This window comes from Melopsittacus undulatus, chromosome 5 (assembly GCF_012275295.1).
Source record: "Melopsittacus undulatus isolate bMelUnd1 chromosome 5, bMelUnd1.mat.Z, whole genome shotgun sequence".
In the NCBI taxonomy this organism is placed as follows: domain Eukaryota; kingdom Metazoa; phylum Chordata; class Aves; order Psittaciformes; family Psittaculidae; genus Melopsittacus; species Melopsittacus undulatus.
The window spans coordinates 18,744,338-18,765,763 of record NC_047531.1 but is presented as its reverse complement, the minus strand read 5'-3'; the positions used below and the strand labels follow the sequence as shown (position 1 = coordinate 18,765,763).

The following is a 21,426-nucleotide window of genomic DNA, read 5'->3' as shown; positions in this document are numbered from 1 at the left end:
AGTTAAAGTGAGGCTGAATTTGTCTGTAGAATATGAATGAGGGTATAGCCAGCTGTTTAGCTGGTATCCAAGTTCAGCTATCTTGGGAGAAGGAAGGGAAGATGGAAGTGAGGAAGGGAGAGAAAGAAAGAGAAATGAAAGAAAGAGGGAAGAGAGAGAAAGGAAGGAAGTAAGGGAGGGAAGGAGTGAGAGAGGGAGGAGAGGAGAGAGGAAGGAAGGAAGATGAATGAGAATATAAATCTATATTAATATATAGATTTTTTAAATAAAGATTGATTTTGAAAAACAGAAAATTGTAATTGTGCTAAATAGATCAGTAAACACTCCAATTTGTTACCAATTTGTTATGGAACAAAACAATACTTTCACTTGTTTAGTAAATACGAGAGCAGGAGAAAAATAGTAAGCTGCAGTAAATGGGAGGTACTAAGCTCTGTGCATGCAGTTTCTCAGTTCTGCTAATTACACCTACTCGTGGTATGACATGTGAAAACATGCCATCACAAGGAGGTCCAGTATAGCATGTGGGAGAGTGCTGACCCTGAGAACTGGAGTAGTAGAAATGGTATGAAATTCAACAATGCAATTTGTAAAACCATATATTCAGCAACTGCTAGTGGGAGGTTTTGTTACTAATGAGAATCTCACCATAGGAAAAGCATGGGGGAGGAAAAGAATCAGACCATGTCTGACAGTCTCAGAGGACTGCAAACAGTATGATGGAAAGGCAAGTGATTGAAAGGAAAGTGTGTTTTGAAGCTGTAACCAAGCAACTCCTAGTAAAGATAGGAAAGTATCAATGTCTCCACACAAAGTCCTGGAGAGAGTTCATCTGTGATATGTGCAAGAGATGTTGGTAACCTATGCTGAAGACAAAAGAACTTTAGCTAAACCAGGGGTGAGCAAAAAAAGCTTGTGCAGTAATCAAAAGGAGACAAGAGACTAGACAATTTTAGTTTAATTAAAAAAAAAAAACAAACCAAAAACACAGAGAGATACCAGAGCAGGTAAATATTGGCAATAGAAAAGAATTCTCAGAAAAACAAACTAATTCTACTAAAAGACTCAGATGGCCCTAATGGCTTGCTAATGCAGTTAGCTTGGAAATCCAGGTGAGTTTCAAAAGTCAAAAGTGAGTTTCTGAGATAGCCTTTCAGTGGAACTATGACACAATATAACATAACCACTTTTAAAACAGAGTTCAATTAATTTTATGCAAGATATAGAGGGCATGACTCTTTGTAGCAGCAGGATGTTGGGAGTTGGGAAGTTCATATCTGGTCCCAGTAAGAAAAGCTTGAAGAATTTAATGAAAGGAACTTAATCACACTGGAAAAACCTACCGACTTCATTCACAAGGGCTAAAGCTGTGCAACTGGGAGAAGAATATTTTATTTCCATGAAACATTTATCAAGACCAAAGTACACTGTAGCTACGAACTCTTCTCTGTATGATCACTGAATCTGATACTATGTATTTCCAGTCTAACTATTTCTTGAAGATAATACAACCAATTTAATCCGAAACAAGTGACTGGAACAGAACTTACTGGTAGCATTATCTGAAACAAAGGCATTTATTCACCTTTATGCTTGAAATCTGTTTATAAGTGAATTACATATTTTAGCAACAATACTGTGATGCAGTTGCATGGCATTTCAAAGTGAGTTTTTAAATCTCATGGAGTTTTAAGCAGGATTTTGCCATTTCAACTACAAATCTATCTACAGGTTGCTAGCTATAAACCCGAGGTTTAAAAAAACAGTGTTCTCTGATGGCTGGATGCACATTGTACTTCATTTGTTTTGACTTTCACATCAGGAAACCGTATCAAAGAAAAGCTTTTTTGCTAGTAACAGTGTTTCAGATTGAATAATATATTATGAGGAAATAGAAAGCACCTTCAATTCTTTTTATAGAAGGTAGTTACTGAATACAGAACAGTATAAATCTCACTGTTCTTCATCAGCATTTACATTTACAAGCCAGTTTATACGCATAACTTGTACCACATCTATAGATATACCAACACTGTCATAAATGGAGGCACAAAGAAAATTGATGGTTTTTACAGTACCAAACTGGGGGCAATTTTATACAGAACATGCATCAAAAAGCACCTTTCATTACATTCTATGTAACTGTTATACAGCAGGTAAGTGCCTTCCCTCATGGCATGTTCCTATAGAGGTGCAGTGGGTGTGCTGGCTCCTGTGAACCCTTGCAGGCACGCTAGCTGAGCGCACCATGGTAACCACGCTGGAGAGCATCCCTGACATTTAGGAAAAGGCAGCTGGGAGAGACTGCAAGATAGTCCAGGAAACAGCCAGCTCTTGCTCCATTAGTTACTTGGGAGGAGGAAGACTTTGCCTGGAAACACAGGAGAGAAAGTAGTAAACTGACAGTTACTTTGTGCAGCCATTAATGAATGTCAGGGAGAAGTAGGCAACAAAACCCTATATGATCACTTGACGGTGTGAAAAAGAAGAATTTGATAATGCAAAGGGGAAACAAGTCATGGCTGCACCATAAGAGGTGAAATAAGCAAATATGACAAAAAGTGTCAAATGAAAAAGGTAAGAAGGCCTCTCTTGCGAAAGGGATGGAGTAAGAAAACACAGGAAGTCATCCATAAAACCTCTTCTTAGCACATGTTCCACAGCTTCTCTAGATAAAATAAATTATTTCAAAGGGAACTTCAGATATGTGATCAAGCTACTTCAACAGATTATCACTGGGTTCCACTTAGGCGGAGGAAAAGTGTTGCTCTCATTCTGAACAGACACATGGTATGGTCAGAATAGGGCTGGCAGGTGTACAGATCTTTCTTTTCTTGGAGATTAAACGTGTTGGTAAAGATTAGTTATGATCATGTACAGGATCTGTTTGAAGTGGTACTTACAGCTGAAGAAAATGAATGTTTGCAATATTTAAAGTATTTGCCCCCTCTGCAAGAAAACATGTTACATATTGTCTATTGCCTGTGTGTCCTGTTCATCCTCAATCTGTTCTGGATATTCTGAAAGCAGGTAAAATAAAAATTAAAGAGGTAATGTGCTAGTGCTCCCATTTAGAGAGCTCTGCCCCCACATGCCACAGCCCCAGCCCTATTGCAAAGCTGCCTTTCAAGAGGATGCCTTTTGAAACAAGGGGAACTTTGAATAATAATAATTTTACAAATCTGTTTATGAGTTTTCCCTGACTGCACTCCAGTCACAGATATTTGCTTTTCTGAAAACTGACAGAAAATATGTAGCTGGAAAAATTAGAAGAGATTGATCACACTGTACTGCATTATACACAAAGTGGTCAAAACAGGTATAAGTAGGCAGAAAATCCTCTCTATTCTGAAACAGGAGAAAAGAATTTATGAAAAGTTGACTCAGCATTCCTAAATACCCTAATAACAGTATTTTTTCAGTTTTTCCCCTTTCAGTTAGGCAGGGTAATGCACTTTAGGCTTTTTGTTGGTGTGTGTTTGCTTTTGCCATTAACTCAGGAAAAATAATTGTTGGCAGTCTATGATCATGCACCCAAACCCTTAATGGACTCCTTAAGCAGCTAAGGGAATACCAGAAGTTTGACAGCAAATCTGCAAGTCCATACATGTAAACAATTCTCCTTTCTCTTTTCCAGCATTCAGCACACTGTCCTCTTTGCTTCTCTATTTTTAATATCTTCATTTTCTTAACTGCCTTTTAAAAATATCTCTATCTCTGTTTAGCAAACACCACACTCAGAGAAAAACAGCTTAGCTCTTAAACGTAGCATCTATGATAAAGGATGAAAGAAGACAGTCAATTATTTCTGTGGCTACTAAAATAGGATCAATGCCAGGCAAAACCAGATCAAGCTATAATTTAATTTCTCATAAAGAAACCTCTTGGAAGAGAGCGGAAAGATTGCTACAGGACAGATATGGAGCAAGCACAACTGTTGAAGCCTAGCAAGAGCTAGCCAAATGTGTACGCAGGTAGGTGCCTTGACCTGGCTTTTCACAGAAAGGATTTTGTGCATCTTTCACAGCTGAAACAGATGCTTGGAACAGAACTTCAGTGATAATGGAGGGAAAGGTTGAGCTGATCCACTGGTAAAGCTAGTGGACATACACTTGCCACAGCCACTGTCCAATGCACTGCTACAAATTAACAGCTACAGACTGACAGCTTTCAGCAAGACTTCTTCCACAAGAATTGCTGACTTCCAATGTGGAAGATTGGTTTTATATGCATCACAACTGTAAAAAAAAAGGCAAAGGAAGGAAAGACTGAAATTCAAGGACAAGTGCAGGGGCACAGAGCCTTAATTTGGATTATATACTTCCTTCGGGACCTAAGTAGCTTTTCGACTTGCCCACTGCTTCTTCAGGGTGGTGTAGAAAGCTTGTTACACTGGTAGAGAAACAGAACACAGGCTTCTTCAGGAAAACTCCCTAGAGTGTACCATCTCCCCACTGGAAATAATAAGCTGTATAACACTCCTGCATAATTCGGGTTTCTTAGAACTGTGCTAATCTGCCAATATAAACAATTGTATATAAATGAACACCACACATGATAAATAAACACAATAAATAAACACCACACACCATTCCTCAGAAACTCTTGACAGAAAGTATTCTGTGTACAAACAAAAATTATTTCTGCCTGTTGTTAATTTATCTTCTTTACTGCTAATTACTACCACTTACAGCAAGCCTACAGACCAAACTAGCTATGCTACAAACTGGGCTGGCTCCAACAGGCAGATGAATATAAGCAGAAGCTTACTTTTACCTCTGAAATTAGAAGGTGACATGCTTTACATATGATAGGGGCAGACCCATGGAACTGAAAGTGACATTTCTACAAGTTAATTTTAGAAATGTCAGATTTTTCAGTGGTTTAGGGGGTTTTGTTTCAATTTTTTTGTTTGTTTTCCAGAAAGCTCTGGTTCATCCACAACAGAACTGCTGATGGGTTTCCCTTCTTTATCAAATTGAAAAGTTTGGGAGAAAATACTATTTTGTGGGGAAAAAGTCATATTATTTTGCATTTGAAAACGGAATTTCAAAGTACAGCATGAAAATGTGGTTTGAGTTCATTTGCAGTAATTTACAGAAACTTAGTATTCAAAATTTCAAAATTGAAATCGTATGTACTGCCCCTCCTATGCTCTGCTTAACTAAGTCAGGTGCACTTGTAAAATACCAAGCATATATCCATCACTGAGCTTGATGTAGTCGGGGCTTCAGATGCATGTGAGACTAGATGAAAAGCTTTCTGCTGTCCATGGGAGCATCACACTTCTGCCCCTTCCTTCTCAGGATCTTTCCTTCTTCGTTTCATCTTCCTCCTCCTCTCTGAACTCTTAGCCACACTGACTTGTCTAACCATGCCTTTTAGAGGGCTGCTTTAACCCTTACTGATCCATAGTAAAACCATCTAGAAAGGTTCATTTTCTATTGAATTAATGAGTTACAGGAAGGTTGTGAATGGCTTCAAATTTGGGAATACATTACAGAGAATTAGACTGCCCTTACTCCAGTACATTAGTAAACTGTGCCCAGCAAAATCACTGTGATTTTAATACCTTAAGAAAAAAAAATAAAACCAGCAACAAACAAACAAACAAAAAAAACCCAACCAAAAACCAACCAACCAAAAAAACACAAAAAAGCCCAAAAAAACCAAACCCCAAAGAACACCCAAAAATGTTATGAACACAGTAGAATAGCCTTGAAGTAAAAATGTTCCTAAAAAAGCCCTGAACAAATAGGCTATAGCAGGTGACTAAAGCAAGGCTGTCTGTAAACATAAGCAATGGGACAATATTTGTTGGCCTTTAAACTTCACAAATCCATAAATCACACTGATATGGAAGTGAAGATGATCTCAAAGCAATCATCTGCACATTTTGCAAGCAAGTAGTCCTCAAGAATACATCCTTCCCACTGCAGCACAGATTTAACACAACTGTAAATGATAAAACATTCAGTTGTATATACATGAGGATATTTTTATTACCATTTTGAAGGGCAAAGAGGCTTAATGAGAGGCTGTAGTCTACTATGAGATATCCACAATCTGCTTTTCTTCATTTCATTTTGGTGTATTCCCAAAGACAGCATTCCTAAAAAAGCCTTTTATTTCAAAACACATTTACTTAATGGGTAGTCTCTGCATTTTTCTGACCCCCAGCCAGACCTTACCAAAACAGCAGTGTCACCTCACACTTTGATTTCTATACTTCAGAAACCATCCCTCCTGCATTTAAATAATCTAGCTGATGATCAGAATAAGATGCTGTGCAGTTTCTGAAAATGACCCTTCTTGTTGCCTTTGTTTATAGCACTACAGGAGTAAAATGAGGGAGCAGGTTTTACTAGAGTTCCTTATCAGTAAACTCTGCCTTTAAATCTTAAATCTTTAGTGAAAGAAAAACGCTATAATTTTACCACTGATGAGCCAAATACAAATACCAACGTGTGGTTCTTTATACCTGTCCTACAACCACTGAACTTTGAAAAGTCCATGAATATGTGGTCCAATTCTCTTACCTCCTCCCTAAAAATCCCCTGCAACAGTTTTCCACTGTTTGTCTTACAAACATTAGTCACAGAATGGTTTGGCTCAGCAGGGACCTTCAAGATCATCTAGTTCCAATCCTCTGCCATGGGCAGGGACACCTTCCACTAAACCAGATTGCTCCAAGCTCTATCCAACCTGGCCTTGAACACTGCCAAGGATGGGGCAGCCACAACTTCTCTGGGCAACCTGTGCCACTGGCTCCCTCTTGGCAAAGAATTTCTTCTTAGTATCTAATACTATATGTCATGGTTAGATACCTATATAACAAATACCTGATACTATTTCCTAATATCTGATATTGTAAGCTCATTTTTACATTTCTGTAGGCAGGGCATTCCACACTGGGTATGTGGAGAAATGAAACTGATTGAGTCAAAGCTAAATAAATTGTACTTTGCTGCTTGTTGCCTTCTACTGCTCAGAGATCGGATCTCCTGATTGTAAAAAAGGATGTTTGAAACCAAGTATTCCGAACTGTACCACTTCATATGAATTCAAAATTCGTAGATATCTTGTGTTGAATAACATGCTCTATGTTGTTGATTCAGTAGACTGAGATATCTATAAAGGAATTTCTTTACAGCCAACCATGCTATCACATAGCTTCCCACTTGAGGACACCTTGTCTCTTTGATGTGAACAGATGCGTAACACTGTAATTTCTGTTGCTGAATCATCAGCCTTCCAAAAGCCATAATAATGTAATAGACTTTTTAATTAGTGAGCCTGTGAATTTAGTGACAAAACACTGGAACCATGAATGACTGTGATCTGGGGGATGTAAATACATGTAATGAACTATCATGCTAAAAACGTATGACTGCCTCTGAAGCGTAAAGTCTACTAAAAAGGCTCTCTGCAGAGCTATTTCTTATGCTGCATCCTTCACAGAAGGAACCCACATGACCCAAGAGTATAGGTTTTCCTTTATTACTCACAACTGATGCAGCGCATCAATCATGATTATACCTGGTGAATATAAAACACAAAGTGATTTATTTCACAGGAGGTGATAAAAAGACCAGCTCTTCTCACAGAGTTACGCTGATAATGTCATGGTAGTTAGCTAGCAAGAAAAAAAAAGCTGAACTTAATTTTGTACGCATCATCTCCCCAGAATATGGTTTTATCCAGCCAGTGAAGGCAGGAGGTTTCATCAGCTTCTGGCCAGGGCTCTCTTGGAGACATTTCAGTTTAGTCTGGTGGAACTGTCCATTAAATCAGTTAGTTCATCAGCCAGCTCCTGGATCCCACCTCTAGCAGACTCCTGCTTCTGCCTCCTGCTCTCTGACACAGCCCAATTGTCAGGATTTGGCTCATGAAATGGCTTTTCTACCATACATTGCGTCTGGCCTGCAATGGATAGGACCCAAACCCCACACCTCTAACCTTTAGCTCCCTTTTCCCCCCTCCTGGACCTGTTTCATAAGGAGCACGCATGGGGTGGCCACACTCACACTCTTTGTGTCAGCTTCTCCACTGCAGCTGCTGGGCAGAAAACAACACCTGAATGCCTGCCCTTGTCCATGTTCCCAGCAGATGGCTGCTGAACAGTGAGACAGGGCAAGAATGTGGGGAGAGGCAGAAACTTCCATCTTTACCTGTGACAAATTATGTGGTAATAGAAGCGGCAGGCAAGTTACAGAATAAGTAGAACTAGCTGCTAATGCTAAAACCATTCTCCTGAGCTGCAGCGGAGATGATAGAGCAGATTCTTGCTCAGTTTTTCACCTGAGTGAAAAGCAAAATACACCTGTTAATTATTATGGATCTAACCAACAACCTAGTTTCCCATAAACTTTACAAGCAGTGAATTTCCTCAGTACTGAAAGATGACAGGATATTTGGAATTAAAACATTAGATCTTGTTTGGGCAAGAAAGAGAATTATGTTTTCTCAGTACCGCTGAAAATAAGGCCCTTTTCATTTTCTCAGCCAAACTATAGGCACCAACATTTGAAGCCATCACTGCAAACTTCCAGGACTTGGGGTAGCAAAACCAGACTTTCAAATGAGAACTGAGGCTTTGTCAACATAGCAATAGTAATGGGGAATGAGAAACCAGGGCAATATCTCCAGGTGTTAAATCAGACATAGAATGACAGCAATTTTAATCTTAACAAGATTAATTCAATATTCAACATGGGAGCAAAGCCAACAAGCTATTGTGCTTAGTCATTATCACTGTGGAAAGTATTGATGTAAGCGCCAGAAGAGCCTCATCAATTTACTGCCAAATTTCACCACTGAGATACACCAGATATTAAAAATTATCTGAAAAGATCATAATTATCCTGATGGACAATGAGTTGTGTGTGAGTCAGCAGTATGTCCTTGCAGCCAGGAAGGCAAAGAACATACTGAGCTACCTTAGCAAGATTGCAGCCAGCAGAACAAGGGAAGTGTTTATTTTCTTCTACCACACACTAGTGAGGTGGCATCCAGAATGCAGAGTCCAATTTTGACTTCCTCCTCAACCAACATGAGATATATCTTAACAAACTAAAGGCTATTGAGATGATCAGGGCATTGGACTACATCACGTACAAGGAGACACTGAGGCACCTGAGTTTGCCAAGGCTGGGGAAGAGAAGGGGAATGTAGCTGAAGTCTACTGCTATGTAAAGGCAATCTACAGAGCAGTGCACAGAGAAAGGGCAAGAGGCAATGATCACAAGTTGCAGTAAGAGATAGTGCAGCTGGATAAATGAAAAAAGTTCTTCAACATGACAGTGGAACACGCTGCCCAGGCTGCAGCATCTCCCTCCTTGGGGGTTTTCAATGTTCTGCTGGACAAGGTCTGAGCAACCTGCTTCACCTCTGAAGTTCACTCTGATTTGAGCAGCGGGTTGGACCAGAAGATCTCCAACGGCCAATTCAAATCTATATTATTCTGTGATTCATGATGCTTCCCTCCAGAGAAAAAGGAAATATGATTCATGTTCTTCTTGCAAATAACAGAATTGTTCTTTGAATACCCAGAGACCCAACAGTTTATATTAAATTAAAATCACCCCTTCCTTAAGATCAGAGCTGCCAGTGTTTATAAGGCAATTATGTATCAGCATATCACATAAGGAATGGCAGTACAAATTGAACTTAATACTCCTGAATGAGTAGACAAAGAACACTGAACTGGCTGTGCTATTCATTTACACAGAATTCCTGGAAGATTATTTAGAATTTCCTGCTTCTAACAGAATTAAGCTGCTCTTCCTCCTCTCCCTGCCAAGAGTAAACAGCCAACAAAACAAACAAAAGAAGCCTTCTTTGTGGTATAATTTGATAATTCTACATGTGAGCATTCAGATTTGGAATTTTCATGGACTACTGTCAACCAGCCATGCTGGAAAAAACCCACCCAATCAAGAGAAAACAGCATTGTATCATCCCTTCTGGCAAAACCAGTGCAGGTAAACAAAGCATCAATAAAAATTAACCTTTCACCTCTATGACAGAGAAATAATTGAAGCTCACACTTCTCACTTTATGGTTTGGTCATCAATTAGTATGTAAGTAATTTGAGGAAATTAACTCTCTTAGTACACTTATTTTTCTACAACAAAAAAAGATTGGTTTCACTTTTAGTTAATATTCAGATACAGAACATATTCATTATATTATCAGATATTTATTTATATCACTGTTTTAAGGAAAAATAAGATGAAAGGTTGCTAAAATGAAATCATTTTGCTGACAAACTAGCTTTAGGAGCCATTTATTCCTGAAAAATATGGGTGAATCTGTAACGAGCATTCGCGCCTTCCACGTCTTTAACACTGCATTTGTTTATGCAAATATATGCAAATTTAGGACACAAAAAAACTAAATTCTTGCTTGCAAAAGATAGATTTGTCTATGGTTTAAAGCAGAGACCTTAGAAGTACTATAAAATGTCTCCAGTTACATTTACACATTCATTAGACATTACCTGAGAGTCAAAATCTGCTGATGACTCACATTAAATTACAGTATATGAAATTGCTTTATTATGAAACTCCACCTCCAGAAACTGTATGATTTCAGCAGGTAAGATCCAAGTTATTTCTCTAGTTCCATTTTACTTTCATCTCACACCACCATCCAGTAAAGGAGTGTATTGACCCACTGTGAGTAATGGATCTGAAACTTTTCATTCAATATAAAGAAGTACATCTGCTCAAACTCAAATTAGCTTATCAAGACACTTAGATTTTTCTTAATTAAGATGGATTAAACTCTATGGTTGCAGGATCCCCAGGCCCAATAACACTCCACTAGCACACAGAGGCTAATTTTTCAGGTCTTTCAGTGGGCAGGTTTTAAGACAGAAGACTGCAACTGGTGGCTGGGGAAAGGCAGTACTGATAAAGCATTGGTAACCCATTCAGAAATTTACATGTTGGTCTGTGCCTCAAAACCGTAAGTCTGAGCTAGGTATAGCAGTTATACATACAGTACTTGATATCACTTGCTAGAAGGATAAAACAATGAGATTAATATAAGCAAATTATTATAAGTTAATGAGATCAAAATCAATATGCCTCAGCCTCTAGACTCCTGCGCCTCCAAAACAATGCTGAGATTTGTGATTTTTCTTCCCATTCAGGAAGACTGTCCTTTTTAAGTGAAAGATGAATTTGTATATTCTTTTTATATAGAAGGGAATATTTTTAAAGAAAAACAGCATATCAACCCTCAATCAATTGTCTGGTATTTCATGAAAGCGAGTACAACACCAAGTATCTGCTTTACGTGCAGCTCCCCCCAAGAAGCTTTGAAAATCCATGTTTGACCAGGTGTGGAGCCAGCTGTGTTATGAGTGCTGAAGGCACATGGAGCCTATTTAGCAGAGGGTCCTGTGAGGCAGCAGGAGCAGGGATAGGATGCTGCTGGGACAGGGCGCGCAGTGTTGAGCAGGACTCCTCTCAAATTCAGCCACCCCATGCACCACATGCATGTGACTATTCAGGTTTTGGATGGGGAGGAAGGCTTTGCCAGTGGTATCACTAGAGCAAGGCATAGGAACTGAAATGATTACATGAAGGTATCTATCTCACATGTTAAGGGAGAGAACCAACAGGTATGGATCTTCCCGCTTGCAGAGTCTGTGCTGTTTTGCTGCCCAAAATACCCAGCAAACACAACCTGTGGCTGCTGCAGCAGCTGCACAGCAGGGTGTGTGCTCTGTTCAGGCTAGAGAAGAGCTCAATCCTCCGATATCCTATGCAAACCCCATACTCTATTGTTTAAAGTAAACTCATAAATTGACCTCTGGTCACCTGTAATCCTGGAGGCTTATCCCTGCATTCCTCTGACTGCAATATTAAAAAATGTATGGATTTTGAACATGAAATATTGTATTGATTGAGCTTATGCTTGAATTTTGCAGTACAATCTAAGTGGGAGTTTTCATTATAAATTTCATTTTGAAGGGCTTATAACTAGCTGTTTCAATTCTCTCTAGGCTCAAAACTTGTTAGATATGTTTTACCCTGGAAGATAAAAACTATTGTCAAAATGAGAAAGTGAGAGAAAGAAAAAGAATGGTGTAACTTCCTTTAACTACAGGAAAATATTCTGAACCAAATATATGAAAGACTGAAATTTGACAGTCCTTATTTCTTTTCATTAATCAGTGGTTTTTGAAACAGTAACTGAAATAATTAAAAATGTAAGTCTATGCATATCCTCAGGAAGTTACTTCTTACATTCTATGTAAAATATACCTACAGTTTAGGACTAAATTACCTTTTCAGTATTACTGAAAGGGGCTTGACTTTTACAGGAGAACCTAGGAGGCTATTTGTGTATTTCCCATAGTACTTCTGTGATGAGGCAAAGGTTGTGCAGAGCCCAAATGACTGATTTTTTAGGAGAATCAGGATGTGACCTGTAAAGGATGCTCAGGTTCTCAGAAGTGCAGAAAATCACATGCAGTATATAGATATGCTCTTACCCACATAACGTGCTGTGCCTCATTTCAGTTTTTCTTTCTGTTTTTCAAACTTGCCAGAACAGTAATATTCAGATTATAAATGAGCACCTATCAATTTATTGTCCCAGCCTTCATCAAGTAAGTCGTGTCTCAGGTTAAGGTTTAAAGGACGTGGACTTTCTCTTTACAAAAGTAACAGATGTCAGTAACTGACGTAAAGTTCCTGTAATTTTTCAGATTCCATTTCCTACATTTTTACTTTAGCAATTGTTTAGGCATACGGTAAGTGGTATATGGATATAACAGGCTCTTTCAGTTATAGCAATGAATATGAAGATGTCAAAGTGGATTAAGTTCTTCAGTAGACACTTTTGCTTACCTGTGTATGACCAATCAATCTCTTCAATCAATTTCCGCTGTTGTCTATAGTATCCATACACCAAATCTGCAAAATAGACATGAATTTACAATATAAATACCAGACCCCAACAGGAACATGAAATGTTGATAACACAGCCACCACCCCAACAAGATCATCACTGTTTTAATTACTGATTAATTAGTTACTTTGTCCTTATCTTGGCCCTCAAATGGCAAGTATTGTTTAAACAGAATATAAACACCATCAATAAAACACACAAAGCAAATGGAAATGATTTTCTGTCTACCCTTTCTTCCTCTCCCCTTTCCCTCTTTCTCCCTCTTTCCCCTCCTCCACTTTTCACGAGAATCATGCTTTCCCTTTCAAAATTAATGCAACTTTCTCTTGAAGAAACCATCTTCTGTGATCCTGTGATCTAGATTACTTGGAAATCATGCAAGCTAAACTTTTGCTTCAGTGTGTGCAGGACTTCACAGACTTTATCTAACTTGGTATTACTGATGCCATTTAAAGATAGTGAACAAAATATCTAAGATGTCATTTCACTGCATACTATCAGCAATATTATAGCTGAAGTATGTGAAGTCACTTGCATTTCCATAAAGTTTATGGAGAGAGAAGTCTAGACATTAGGTACTTTTTTAATGACATTATACTTCTCTAGGGAGAGATATCTAACCATATAAATACTCATTGATTTATTCTGACCACCGAATAACCTTCACTGTTATCCTTTTTATGCCAGTACAACTCTAGATACACAACTATTGGTGTGTGCAAATAGATGACTATGCCCCCTTATACTTATTAAGATATGTAAATTGTAGCTATAGGTTTTCTGAGACTGTCATTTCTAGAGTCATAATGTTAACTAGCTTCATAAAATACTCTTCTAGAGAGTACAATATAACCTGTTCAAGAAATAATTGCATATGAGTAAGTTGAGCACACATATGGATTGCTTCTTTGAGAAAGAACCATAGCATTCAGCTCACATTCTACAATAAACACAAATTTAATGAAACAGTTTCATAGCATCCATTTCTTTTTCTTTAATACAGAGCACTATATAGCTCTGATTACAGGATGCTAAATCATAATTGCTGTTTGCAAGGTTAGAAATGTTGTGCCTTATAATGACTTTCCGCTACCTCTCTGAAGTCCATGTGTTTTAATAACTTCACCAGGACTTCTGCCTCCTCCATGAAATTGTGATTGTCCTTAAATGTTTTCTCTTTCCTTTCTCCTCCCCACCTAAAAGCCCACTTGCAACACTTCACAACTTTCACTCATGACTAAAACTTTTACAAAAAGATCAAACCTCACATGTAAGTAATGACACTGAAAAAGGATTTACATGCACCAGCATTGCCCTTGGATCACATTTTCAAGTCAATGTGCATTGTGCCTCCTTCTTTAATTAATTATGTAAAAGAAAGCTGTTGAAGTTCTGATTCACAGGTGTTAGTTGATGTCTCCAGTTTCCTCCTTTATCCATTGTCCTCCTAATTGTTACTTCAAACAATCAGTTGAGCATTCATATGCTAACTAAGCAGGGTTTGGGCGTGAGAGCGTCCCACCACTTTTTAAATTCCACATGGTGGTCTGATGGACAAGGAGTGATAGCTTCAATGAACAAGAAAAAAAGGGGCAAGGTTCACTTTTTTTGGTGCATTACACACTTATAGACCCAGTAAATCTTATGGAAAGTCTTTACAAATGGCCAGAGACATTAGGAGTTCATACACCTTCTTTCTGCTGCTATTTACCTATTGTGCTGCCACAGCCTGTCCCAGAACACTCACAGCCATATGCCTTCCCACATCTGCAGGGATTGTAAGTGGTTTTGGTTTTTCCTCTTTCCATTATAAATATATGGCAGAATTGGGGAAGGAAAGCAAATTTCCTCTGGGGAAAGAAGAAACTGAAGAATCATAGCTAGCACTGGTGTCTTTTCCCATGAACTACTTGTGTAAACTGCCCCAGCAAAACAGAATCATACATCCCATAAAGTGTTCTCATGTAAACTGTCAGTGTTGACCAGCTAATAGTGTAGAGACCAGCTGGAAGGAAATGATCTTTTTCTTCTACAAATTTATTTTACTTAAGAGTTAACAAATTGCCATTCATTTTACTCATGGTTTAGGAAAGAAAAATACTGCTGTTAAAATACTGTATTTAAATTCCTTACATTTAATTTAAATTAATATAGGTATAATGAGAACATCACAAAAGAGAAGGCAAAACCAATGTCAGATTTGTGGGTTTATATGTAAATCTGTGATACTGATACTTAATCAGCTTGACAGTCAGAATGACTCCTGTGACACTGACATTTCCAGTTAGTGCCCAAAATAGTTTAAATTTTACTGATTGAGGTGCTGCTTTATGAAGAAAAAATCTTTAATGTTCTCTTCTGATCCCAGGAAGCTGTTGAGCATGTTTCCATAGATTGCTTATTTATTCATAGAACAAGGAAGCTCAGTTGTGGGATGATAATTTAAGCAGTTGTATGGTTATCTTTCTATCCCTGTCAAGGAGACATGCAGGATATCATGAAATGCTTTTTACTCCCTTTTTCTATGCTTCTTCAAAGCCAGAGCTTTCTGTCTGAGGCTGTTTCCTTTCATATTCTGTCTAAACAGTGAGCACCCCAGTGCCCAAGGCCTGTGAAGTCAGGAATAATGGTGCCAAATGCTCTCCTGCTCATGAGGAGTAGCTAGACCAACTGATTTGTAGCTCACCTTGTCTCATGTTCAGCCATGGGAACAAACAAAGATGGGCTTCTGGTTAAAGCATAGTCATGGTAATAATAAGTTCTTGTAGATATTTCTCCTGTTTAAAACTACAAATAACCAGGTTTTCTTCCTCCTGACATGAGTCTGATACTGCTTGTATACCTCTGGGTCTTGGTTGAGTTGCTTTTGATTTATCGATGTGAATGAAACATTCTGATCCTCAATGTGTATTTATTCATATGTAAAGGTAAAAAATTAATAGCTTTCATGATTAACAGAAAAAAGTATCTGTGAGGGAGACCCTCTTGATTTGGCACTCTGTGCCAGGGAAATGAGTCAGAGAACTGAAAATGGGACTATGAACCTCTGAATTCTGTTGGAGAAAATCCTATCAGAGATGCTGAGGCAACAAGCCCCAAGTATCCATCAGAGGCCCTTCTCCTAAACACCTCTAAAAAGGGTACTCTGAGGACAGCGCCAAGACACAAGGTATGTTTGAGGATGCTGCAATCAGCATGCTACTTTGCTAGACATGATACAAACTCAGGTTTGCATCTGCAATTTGGCACTGCAATTTCTACCAGCATGCTATAATTTTACTAGCCCCTTCTGCTTGTCCTTTTTGACACAGCAGCATGAACAGATACCAGCTGCTACATTCAAGAGTTTAAAAGGACAAACTCCTTATGGTTTTACCTTCACTTAGCTGAACTGAGACACCATTTACGAGATTTTGACATCAGAATTACTTATTTATGGGAATTGGAACACAGTAATGTCTGCATTTGTGAGATTTTCTACAAACAGGGTGCTGCTGTTATGCATGTACAGTATGGGTAAGCACCATTAACTACATTTAGACTGCCAGCAGTTTGGTCCTGGGAAACCAGGTGTCACTTAGTATTTTCCTCCTGTATTAAAATCAAATCTGGGAGCAAAGTGAATGGATACTAAAGACATAAGCATTCATTTAGTGTAAGTGGATAACCAACAATGTTATTACAGTCATGGAGATAAAGGCTGTGTTGGTACTAAAACTGATGACAATTTCAATTTACATGGGCAGGATGCAACCTGTGGTTCTTAGGCCAAGGAAGAGGACAGGAGCTCTTGGGATACCAGAGAAGATGAGAGCAAACATTGAAAAATTGTGATCAATTTCTCTTTGAGAAATACAGAAGACTTTGCTTTAAACAATTTGTGTCTCATGAGGTCTCTCCTCCATGTACACTCACATTACTAACTCTGCCACAACTGGAAGCTGTGAATACCACAAACTTACACAGGTTAGGAAGGATTTTAAAAATCCATGAAGGAGAGAGCCACAAACACCTCTTAAACACAGTGACACCTCTCTTGGCTCACTAAGTCCACTGATAAAACTGGGAGGATGATACTGGGAAACAGTCATTGCACATTTGCCCTGTTTTAATGCACTTGCCTAGGCATTTGCTATTTGCAAGAGACAGGACAGCAGACAAGCGTCATGAACTAGCGAAGCAGTTTGAAGATTTTTATTCACATACATATTGTGCTTGACCAGACACTCATCAAACTGTTTAGAAGGATGAAAGACTATTTTTACCTAGTTTCAGGTATTCTGTCACATAAACTGACCCCCCTCCATGGAAAGCTACCAAGATGTACCAATTCTGTAATGGGATCTATAAAATCCTTAAAACCAAAAAAAGCCGTAAATAAGCCATCTCTAAAACTTCATACGTTCGTTCTCCTGAAAGTCAATGTGTCAAAATCTTTTGTCAAGATGGGTTTGAGACTGTGTAGAGAAATTTATAAATCTTTTTTACCTACAGTTTCTTCTGTGTAGCAGTATTTTAGGCATTGCTACATATTTGGGTATCTATTGCCAGTTCCCTTCATTATGCTTGAGTGTAGGATGCTCATTCCAATACAGATGAAAAAGTGTGACTTTCCCTGCACTAAATATAAAGCTAAAACAAAACTCCTTTTACAGTTTGACAATTGCTGTGATATATTTACTGAAACAAATTGGTTTAAATCTATTAAAAAAAAAACAAATGAAACAAAAACAAACAAACACAAAGAAAAAAGCCAAAAACCACCACCACCCCCAAAAAAAACCCCAAAACCCCCCAACCCAGCAAACAGACTGATTGGATACATTAGAAGCAATTATCACTAAGCAGAAGAATAGAGGCACTCCTAACTTTAACCTGTCACAACTTTACAGCAAATAATGCCATGAATTAAAAGGATAATCCCTGCGGTATTAGCTAAGGTTTATTAATCACATTTAATCATAATTTTTTAGTGCATTTGTATACATAAAAGCAGCAAGGACCCCAGTTTGACCAATTTATGTTCTACCCCCGTTGGAATTTTAAATGTCTTTTACATTTAAATGCTCCTGAAATTCTTAAGCAGTCCGTGGAAAGTGGGAGGGATCTCAGGATTGGGCTTTTTCCAATGTGGGGCATGTTCCAATCTATGTAAATTACCTAATTCCACCTTCCCTATGACTACAGGCAAAGTAGCAGGAAGTGCTAGTTGGAAAGGTTATTAAAAATCTTTACTGTGTTTCCCCAATGCTTCTCTGCTTGTTAATATTAACATCTACAGACCAGTAAAGCTCTATAGCTTTGATAATATCTAAAACTCTTGAGAATAGACCTTATGCAAGTCATCTCAAAGGAACATTTACTGACATAAATGCTTTATAGCACAGCAGGGGCTGTGAAGTCAAGCTGTTAGAAACTTTTTCTTTTGTGAACTATTTCAGTAGTTAAAATCATCTTGCGCACCCTAATGAAGAGACTTAGACTGAATTCTATTAATGTGTTGGTGGGGGGGATATTGAGGGAAATATATTCTCTAAAGGAGGAAGTCTTTAATTATTAAGTATTTTTCTTTCCCATTTATTTGATGCTGGAATTGTAAATTCTACTCAACCATTATCCCTCCAGTCATGTTACAGTAAGTTTCCTGAAAGGTGGCTCTTTTGACAACAATACCTTCTTTTGCTTCAGGGAGGTATTTACTTGAAATATCCTGGTGAAATCCTTTTGCCAACTACAAATGGGAAGACAGAGGAGTTGCCCTGGATGATTTTCATATTCATATAAATCTAGGGATTATACCACATACCTTTTATAAAACCATACCAAAAACATTCTGCTCCCTTGAGAAAGCTCTACCCTCAACATCAAGACTGAAAACTTCCAAGGCTTATCATGAACATCTGATATCAACTGCACATCTGCAAAACCATGTCTCTATTTGCTAAAAAATATATGAACATAATGCAAACAATACAATGAAAAACTGGTGAACAAATGTAGAACCTGACATTTTTTGACAAATCCTAACAATTATATATATGCATACATATGTCTAGATGTATGTATGTTGTGAGACTTTCTCAAAAAGGGGTATATAAATATACTCACATACAGACTGCAATTTCTTATGATTGTATCATGCTATAAATCTCACGTTTACTCCTTTAGCCACTTCCTTATTGCAATCAATTACATAATCATATATTTGGAAAAGAAAAAGAAATGTCTCATGATTGCTAGACACATCAGAGAAAAATGTGACAAACACTGGCACCCTAAAAACACAAACTAAAGGCAAAACAAAGACACTTAATGTGTTGATTTGTTTGGTGGTTTTAAGTAGCAATTTTCTTTTTACTAGAATACAGCAGAATTATTAAAGTGGCATAAGGAAGATCACAGACAAAATAATCAGAATAATTACAACTACTGTTAAATTTATTCATGATACTGTATTTCAAAATATACTGAGGTGAGGAACCAAAATCTATGCTCCTTCCTTCCCCACAGCTTCACTGATCATGGGACCAGACACTCATGTGGCCACTTGTGTTTTCTTCCCCTCCACTTAGGTTCCCTTCAACAAGTGCACAGGCAGTACTTCCCTCCTGTTCCATCTGCCTTTTGGGTGCTTTTGAAGTGCAACTGCCATGTAGATTGACATCTTCCCAAGGCGGAGGAAGGAAGTAAAGGAAACAAATGGAATTTTCAAGCCAGTAGGATGTAGTGAAAAGGAGAACTGGTGTCACTAATACCTTACATGGAGCTTAATACTACAGATGTGTGTTTTAACATGTTCTGAAAAGGTTTAATTTTGAAAGGGTGCCTGAAAGGTGACCAGTTTTTTTTATTTAGAAGCATATTTGAGATATAAAATAAGCTCTAAGCTGCTCTACAGTATCCAGACTGAGAAATTCTCAGCAAATTCTAAAGCACAATTTTAAGCATTTGTGAGACTTTCAGGTTAAGATTTTTCAGTATTTTCAGGATTTGGGTAACTTTGCATTTGAGGGTCTATCACCTGCCTAAGTCTTGCTTTTCAGTCTGACTCCTGATGTTTAAAATTACAGAATTAGTTGGAAAAATCACTGCTGAATAGGTCAAACCACAACTCTTGACTCTAAGTACAGTTTAATATTAACAGAGATTTCACCCCAACATATTTGGAATGCACATGGAATTTAACTTTTATGGCACAATCTAAAACCAGAAATGACCAGAAAAGAGGTACATGGAGGTCATGGATTATTGTAGCTAACTGCAGCAATATTAACATTTGAGGCTTTTTCTCCGTAAAATTAAAAAATAAAGAAATAGAAAAAATAAAATAAGGTTATACTAATTTAAAATCTGGTTTTGTCACATTTTCTGTTTTGATTTATTTTTTTATTCTTGCCAGTACTTTGTTATCTATGCTGTATCTACCATTTGATGTAGTTTTGAGGTCAAATTCCTTCTCATGTTTTTGCATGCCCAAAACTACCATGAGGGAAACAGAAGTCCTACCCCAATCCTGTCCCACAACACCCAGAAAACTGTAACTTCATAGGCAATTTTGGAATTCAGATGCTAGTAATATTTGGAAGTGAAGACTCAGGTGTTTTAATCAAATATTTTGCATTATCTATGTAGTTTTGTATGTCCATTTGTATTTAATCAATATGCTCTTCATTATGGAGTGGGGGGAGATTAATCTGCCTGGGAAGCTATATGAGGCTTATGGGAATGCAAACAACACAAACAGGCACACATCCCTCACCTGCTCAACCTCCTTGTGCCTAACTCATGAACATTTTACATTAACAGTAACAGGAGACAGAATACAGCTTAATGTTTTCAGAAAAAAATAAAACAAAAAAACCAACAAACCCACAGCATTGTTTTGTTATTTTGTATATTTTCGGTTCTAAACCCTGTTGAATTCTGTCAGCAGACACAAACCTTGTTGAGCAAGGTTTGACCCAAATGTGTAAATAACAGCCCTGTAAGATGATAGATACATGGTTTAATCAATCATTGTAAATGTGAAATTTCACCTTACTACAATAACCATTTCCCCATATAATCCACCTCTCACTAAGGCACTGAAAAGCTTTTTCCCAGGTCTCAGGTGGTGATGGCAGTCCATGAAAAGCCTTAATTTGTGCACTGAACCACAAAATGGAGGTTCTGACCTCTTGTTACTTGCAATCTTACACTGAGTGCATAACACAGTTTGAACTGAGAATCTCATTGCAGCAATCCTAGGTTAGGATTAGTTCAATACAACTGAAAGTGCATATATTGTGGCAGTCAGCTGTCAACACCCAATAACCAACTGCAAATTGACTGTGACTTTCTAACAGTAAGAAATTAAATCTTTGAAACAAAAATCAGGAAGCCTGAGAATGTCAATATGATTCATAGGCAGACTTTTACTACAAACCAAACACTGCAAAACGAAGAAATTAGATGCCGCGTACCTAACTTAAAATTTGTGTTCCATTAATTGCAATGACT

The 21,426-nt window shown here is 37.9% G+C and overlaps 1 protein-coding gene across 4 annotated transcripts in view; it reads right to left on the bottom strand.

Annotated features, from left to right (window-relative positions):
• Positions 1-21,426, bottom strand: part of PTPRZ1 (protein tyrosine phosphatase receptor type Z1) — a 134,487-nt gene that overhangs the window by 88,721 nt on the left and 24,340 nt on the right. For all 4 annotated transcript variants that reach the window (XM_031046271.2, XM_031046272.2, XM_031046273.2 and 1 more), the window contains exon 2: positions 12,867-12,932. In XM_031046271.2, the coding sequence (XP_030902131.2) occupies positions 12,867-12,932 (66 nt within the window). The remainder of the gene's footprint in view (positions 1-12,866; positions 12,933-21,426) is intronic.